Source organism: Alligator sinensis, unplaced genomic scaffold, assembly GCF_000455745.1.
Source record: "Alligator sinensis unplaced genomic scaffold, ASM45574v1 scaffold832_4, whole genome shotgun sequence".
Taxonomy (NCBI): Eukaryota; Metazoa; Chordata; order Crocodylia; family Alligatoridae; genus Alligator; species Alligator sinensis.
This window is the reverse complement of record NW_005842329.1, coordinates 568,910-576,312: the sequence shown is the minus strand read 5'-3', so window position 1 is coordinate 576,312 and position 7,403 is coordinate 568,910. Positions and strand designations below refer to the sequence as shown.

Sequence of the window (7,403 nt, the reverse complement as noted above, 5' to 3'; positions counted from 1 at the left end):
AAACTGTATCAGGTACATTGTATCATACTACAGCATCAATACAGTTGTTTTAGAAGAGGCCAAAAGAATTCAATAGCAGGCCAAGGCAAAAATATCATGTTTTTTCATGATACATGATACAAATATCATACATGGCTATTTTCCATGTAGTTTAATTTTTTTTAAATGTAAAAGCAGGGATATAATTCCTTTTAAAATTCTGGATAGCATTTAAAATGTCTATAGATGGGCACCTTGTTCTTTTAAATACTATAAGAATTTTCTGTCTAAGCATGCTGGCCCCTTAAGAGAAAGTACAATAACATGTATCTGATACAAAACAGAATATGACAAACTAATCCAGAGCTTTTGAATATACTATTTAAATAGGCATACATGCATTCTTACAGTATTCCAATACAATTTTCAGGGAAGTATAGGAAAACCTACTCATGCTAAAAACAACCGTAAGAAACAATTTGTGACTAATTCGCAGTAGCCATTTTTAAAATTGTAATGGCTTGGACATTTCCTGCTTCTTTCAGCATTAAAAAAAATAATGAATGACGTGAAATAGTCACTTGCAGGGTTTTGTTTGGTAAGCTTAAATGCCTCGTTATCCAAAAATCAGGGAACTTTTTTTTTCTGCCTTGTAAATAAATTCATAATTTAAAATCAGCCAAAGGTAGTTGCTGGAAAACTTGTATCAAAAAGTTACTCTTTAGCTAGAAACTGTACATGTCAAGCTTCTTAGTCAGATTTTTCAACAAGTTCATTCAAACTATACAAATAAAGATTCATAATGGAATCTACAGCTTAAGGGAGTGGCTGCCCTCATTCCTTCCTTGACTGCTAACTACTTGATTTATCTAGAGCCATGGATTTATTTTTTTTTTTTAAGATTTATATCCCACCCTATCCAAAAGGTTCAAAGCAGCTTACAATAAAAAAATAAAAACAACAACAACCCACAAAGAGGATTCCTCAACCACCACGCTAAAACCTAAGAATCACAACTTCCCCTCCACTGCCCTCAACTACCACCTCCCTGCCCCAAACCCACACAAGCAAACCTTCCAGCCAATCGCAACCATACCTCTCAATTGCCCTTCACATGTACAAAGAATCCTTTTCACACCAGCCCACTCCACAACTCCCTGTCCATTCTCCCATATCACCCTGCTTCACATCCAGGAGACATACCCTACACTCTCCCTTAACATCTCCTTCAAGCCCACATTTATATTTGCCACAAAAAACAGAGCAAAATACAGTTAAGTTTTGTGTGTGCAACACAAATAACTGCAAACCCGCCCCCCCATCACTTCCCAAAGCAAAACTGGAAATGAAATAAATAACTTTCACAAAATCAGTAGGAGTTAGACACCTTGCTGTCTCTTGTGACTTTGAAAATCCATCATCCCCATTTAAGACCAAACGAGGGAACAGAATAAAAACTTTAACAATCTTTTCAAGGACAACAATTTCAAATTTAACATTCAATCACAACTACCTGCAGATTTAGGCTAACACATTGTTATTAAATCACAAGAGTACAAATATGGGTCTGTCCCAAAGTTCACTGACCCAAATGCAAAAAACTCAGGGTGGCTTCAATGGACTTTGGATCAGGTCCTTGATGAATAGGTGAAGAACAGGTCATCACTGGAGATCCAATAACATTTCAGTGACTAATGGGATAAATGGTTTGGTTTTTTTTAAGTGTATGCTGGGTTTTCTTCAGGGTATAGTTAGATATATGAGAGCAAATCGCCTCACCTGTCTAAAAAGTCAGTAACAAAAAACAGTAGGCCAGAAAGTGTCAAGGCTCAAGACAGATGCTGCAGGGGTTAGAAGGCCACAAGGAACTCTTCCCACTTTGTTCTGTCCATGCAGAAGCTGGGCATAATATAAACTGCTGACCTGTCAAAGTTGGTGCTGCCCATTTCTGCAGAGGGTGGGGAGGAGAGGAGGCAAAGGCCACTGTTTAGTTCTCATGCAAATACAACCCCCACATCTGGCAAAAAGACTCAGATGCTGTACCTTCCCGATAGATAGCTTTATTTCCTGCAAGCTCCTTCAAATCCTGGCTGGATAAGTGCAAATTTTACCACCAATTTGGAAGAGTGATTAAATATCAAAATTTGACACAGAAAGCTGACGATGGTATTCAGTAGATGGACAACAAGACGTATAATATACTCCCAGTGCAGAAAAGTGATCAATCTTTTCAGGGGACCCTTGGTGTTTTTATAGATTCCAGGAAGACTGATTGTTAAATAATAACGGGTTATCTTGATTAGATCAACCATTTAATGAACTAGAAGCCCCAAATCAGATCTATTTCTTACTTTTCAAGAGCTACTGTAGAACATTTATTTCAGCCCTCTGAATAGGGTATTATCAACTACTTTATATTTTGAAAGGATTAAAACATAATTTCAAGCAGTGTACTGACCCTCTCCTCCCCCATTAATTTCTGTTTTTAACAATCACCTTTTCTATTATTTTATACAGGGCTTTCTCTCCCTCTTTTGTACAGCAAAAACAAGAGGGCAAACTAATGGACTACCTGGAGGTAAATTATTAAAATTGGCTAACTGTTTAGGCAAACTATAAAGATGGAAAAATGTTTTTCTTTTCTAATCACTTTCAGTTAGAAGAGCTGGAGCTGTATCTTGTACCAACAGCAGGCATAAAGTTTTCAGACAAAAATGCAAGTTTTATTGTACTGGAGTCCCATTAAAGCACACATTCCAGCCATCCATCAAGTAGCTGCCAAGTTTTATATGATGGTACCTGGATAAAACTGTAATGATGATAAAATCTTAATGCAGTCTAAATTTCAGACAACAGTACAGCAATTATGCTTCCAACAATAATGGACTAAACTCAGATGTGTTATAATTACTACATGCAATTAATTTACACCAGAAATTAATATGGCCCATTGATTTTAAACATGTATTTCTATGTCTTTATGCTTATCATCGCCTTAAGTTTGAAATGTAGGTTACTTCACTCTCCGGTTGTATCTGACAGCAACAGGAAAAACAGTGAAATACTAGAACCTGAAACTCAGCCAGATTAAAAAAAATAAAAGGTCACAATGAGTACACATCTAAGTTAAATTTTCTCTTTTGGAGAAAAACATCTCTGAATGAAGAAATTAAATTTGACTGTATATTGGAGGGAAATCTGTATAAGACTGCAATTTGCAGCTTCAATTAATGAAGTTGCTAGACTCTAGAGAAAAGAGCAGTGCTATATTTGTAAAACTAAAAGAAAACATTGATTAAAACTAAAGCCCCTGACAGCCCAATGCTCTAAATTCAGTAAAACTGCATTTATAGAAATAAAAATAATGTAAAACTAATACTCAGCACTTAGCTAGTATTTCCTGCTAAATGATGTACAAAATAAGATTACAGTATCATTGGGGAAATGGAAAATGCACTTTTAACTGTACAGAAAAGCAGCATCTAAATCCAGAATACTTACATTATTGCATTCTCCCAGGAAATATAGTGCAAATCCATCAGCTTTTGTAGCTGCCAAAGCAATAATAAAAGAAATAATTGTACTCAGAGGGAGACTTGAACTTATGCAAGTTCTCTGAGGTGAAACCACAGACTCATTTCTCTTAGGACAATCAGTTAAACTTCTAAAGGTGAACTAGTATTGCTGTATCCCCTGAAGCTACCCAGGGACCCTGCAAAGTTAGTGGAATATGGTAATACTTTCTGGTTTTCCCATCATGAGACATAATTAGAAGCTACAACTTTTTGAAACTAAACAAGTCCTTACTTCACATCTAATGATTATGTTGCATGAACATAAATCACAATATATGAATTGGGTAAAAATAAAATTCCACATTATAATCATATAGGCTATAGTGTATTTTCCATTAATAGAAGAAAAGGTTGCTTCCCACATACAGAAGCTAAAAAGTGCCTGTCCTTATCTTAGCATGGGAAACTGTACTGCCATTAAAAGTGAATATGGGAGAACAGATTCTACCTTCTGTACAATCTGGGGGGAAGGGTCTGAATTTTTTATATCTGCTCTATACTAAACATATTAGGATACTCTAAGAAATGGATACCTGTGGACAATTATTACAAGTATCATGTAGTGTTGTGAGGAACATAGCCAAAGGCTTACTGCTTTAAGCATGCAAAATGTACAACAATCCCCTAGAAATAAACTAGTGGAAGTATCTTACTGCTAAAATGAAAAAGAAAGGTTGGAAAAAGAGAAACATATCAGCCAGCCCTAAGTTTTTTTTTGTTGCCTTACACAATAGGTTTAAGGCTGTGGACACAAACAGGCCTCTCTCTTTCAAAGTTTTATACTCAGCAAATGCACAGATCTGAACAGTTTCCTTAGTTTTAAGAATAAATAAGACACTCAAATCAGGGCATTTCAGGGGAATTATTACATTTGTGTTAAAGTCAGTTATCCATCTATGAGGGTTTGACAGAAACAAAACCCCACTGTCTGATTGCTTAATTATTGGCATCAGTCTGGTATTGCTGACAGTTAGTGAGAAAGGTGGTTTGTATCCAAATTCCAAAGTAATTTTAAAAGAGAGTATTACATGTGTCTTGAACACTGTAAAGAACACTGTAAAGCAATGAAAGAAAACTTGGTCTGATTACATTAGGAATACAGCTCTGCTACCTTTTCACTTGCTGAATGACTAACAGAAATGAGTACTAACTGGGTTAGAAATAAATCAGTACCCAATATTCATTCAAGTGACATTCATACACAAACATGGTTGATTTGCAACATATAAAACAGACTAACATTCCCTTTATTACAGACCATGAGAGTTGTAGGGAAGCGGGGGTAAGGTTACTGGTATTTGAGAATCATGCGATGGAAGCATGCCTGTACAGATGTTTTCCATGCAAATCTGACTACATTCTGGATAAAGACATTAAGGGAAGGATGCTTTATTCATTTATTTTTCGTGTACTGTATCTTATCTATAAACAGGCAGCTATAGCACACAGAAAAGTGCTGCAACTCATACTGACTTTTATTTTGACTCCTAAGAAGAAATATACCCAAACTGTCTTACTTTGCTTAGATGAGGGGGGCATTATTAGCAGAAAAATTGCTGATAGTTATTTTTATTACCTGCTAAATTGATATGCCAGCCAATACCATAAAATAGGATAATAGAGCGATTTGTTTTAGAGATGGCCCTGATCTTGAAATTAGAACCACAGCTGAGTTAACATTTGCTCCATGGGCAAGCTTCATTGAAATCAATGAGGTTTCCCCAAGGTGAAGAACTTTGCTGGTATAGATCAAAATTAAGGGTAAAGATCCCAAACAAGTATGGCTATTTTTCAATAACTACCTTCTATTTAAAAGCATAAGGAAGGAACAGGCACAACATCAATATAAAGTTATATAATCAAATCCTCTTTCTTACCTATTTTAATGATGCTGCTTAATTCATACAGAAGTAGTTGGTTGTCTCCTCCTGTGTCCAACCGTTGTTCTATATAGCTATTCAGTTCATATACCACTCCTTGCATATTTGTATCCTGGTACTATTGAACCAAAGATAAAAACACAGTTAAGAACAACACAAAAACATTCTGTAGATTAAAACAAAAAAGTTCTTAACATGCATTAGTATACATTAAATTACACACACACACACACACACACACACACACACACTTATTTTATATAAAAGAGTGAGTGTTAGCTACCTAATCAAATTCAAATTGATATCCCTAATCCAGTTGTTTGAATATTCATCTCACTCCCTTTTTCCTAGTTCTACTATAGGCTGCTATTTTTGCCTTAGCCTTTCTATTTCTCTAGTACTTTAATAACTGCAGGTATGTTTCTGTATCACAAAGTCATCTATATCTTTGGGACTCAGTTGTCTCAAAATCCAGTCTACCAGATGCTACAATGCTTCAAAGCTAAGGACACTGGAGTATACCTAAACCCCCAAAATACTAATGCAGGTGGCATAGCTTTTGTTATGCAACTTGCACAGATGGTTCCTAGGGAGCATCAGAGCTTTGAGGTACTGGTACAGGGAACTCAGTCTTTGAAATACAGCAGCAGCTGGCACAAAGGATTCTGGGTTTAACATAAACCACGGAAGTGCCAGCTGCTGTAACTTAGCAGGTGCTAGTTGCAAGTGAAAGTGAAAAACATAGGGAAAAGGAAAGGGAAAGAGATAGGTTACTATATGTAATTAGGTCACTAAGGTAGGGACACTGGGATAGCTGATTGCTGGCAAGAACTGCTGGTATGAATAAGAGACCCTAAAAAAAAAAAAAAAATAAAAAAATAAAAAAAAAAAAAAATCAGATAACTTCCAATCAGTCATAAAATGTTACAGGAAAAGGGAGATGCATTCTCGCCACATTTACAAAACTCTTGCCAGTACCCTGGCAAGTCAAGAGCCTCACATCCCTTTCCACAATGTGCCACAGTACTGCACTAAAAAAAATCCTAACAGGTGTAAGACACCAAAGGAGAGGTAATGTGGCTCTTCCAATATTTGGCCCAATAGCCTAGTAGTTAGGGCACTTGTGGGGGTGGCAGACCCATCTCACCCAGAGATGATTCAAATCTGCATCTTCTGCTTCCTAGCCAAGTCCTCCAAACACCAGGACACAGGTTCGACTTTGGCCAGATCGCTCTCCAGACCCCACGCTTTCCTCTGAAACCGGCCTGTGGTACACCGAGGAGACAAAGACTATGTACAGGTGCTACATTTCTAACAGGAGAACTGCCATTCTCCTGGTGGAAAAAATAAGCATAGAAATGGTCAGTCATTCAATTTTTCCCCAGGGGAAAAGATTATTTTTCCTTTCCAGGAAAAGATCTTTCAGGTGCCAACCTAGAAGATCTCCCTGATGAGAGAGTTTCTCTCACAAGATCAAAGGCTTGTATGCTCCTCTCCCAGTCTAGTCCAGAACAAGAGGGAAAAAGCAGGGCAATGCTTCCCACTTTTTCCCCAGACTAGGGGCTGCCTGGTCTGGAGAACAGGATGGGGCTTTACCCTGCTGTTCCCTTCACTCCTCACAGCAGACCTGTTCCCACACCAGCAGCTCTGATGCTTTGCCTCACTGTGTAGGAGCTGCTGCTTCCCACTGACTCTCCATGCTAGTCCCCAGCCTGGGAAGTTGCAGAGGACTCTTCCCTGCTACACCAGGTCTCCTAGGACAGGACTGCTCGCAGTCTAGGGAAGAGGTATAGAGCAGGGGAGAGGGCAGCAGGTGCAGGCCAAACACTGCTCCCCATCCCAGAATGGTATCTAGAATGCCTACACCACTAGAAAACTGGTGATGCGCTTAAGCTAAAATGCATACACTACTAGAAATGACCACCTGTTTGAGGCCAAAGATAGGTGGGATCAGGAAGAGGAGAATGGC

General features: G+C 37.8%; 1 protein-coding gene across 2 annotated transcripts in view; it reads right to left on the bottom strand.

Moving 5' to 3' along the window:
• Nucleotides 1–7,403, bottom strand: part of PDE10A (phosphodiesterase 10A) — a 337,773-nt gene that overhangs the window by 75,400 nt on the left and 254,970 nt on the right. For both annotated transcript variants that reach the window (XM_025210028.1, XM_025210029.1), the window contains exons 4-5: nucleotides 5,432–5,552; nucleotides 3,481–3,530 (exon numbers count right to left, since the gene is read on the bottom strand). In XM_025210028.1, the coding sequence (XP_025065813.1) occupies nucleotides 3,481–3,530; nucleotides 5,432–5,552 (171 nt within the window). The remainder of the gene's footprint in view (nucleotides 1–3,480; nucleotides 3,531–5,431; nucleotides 5,553–7,403) is intronic.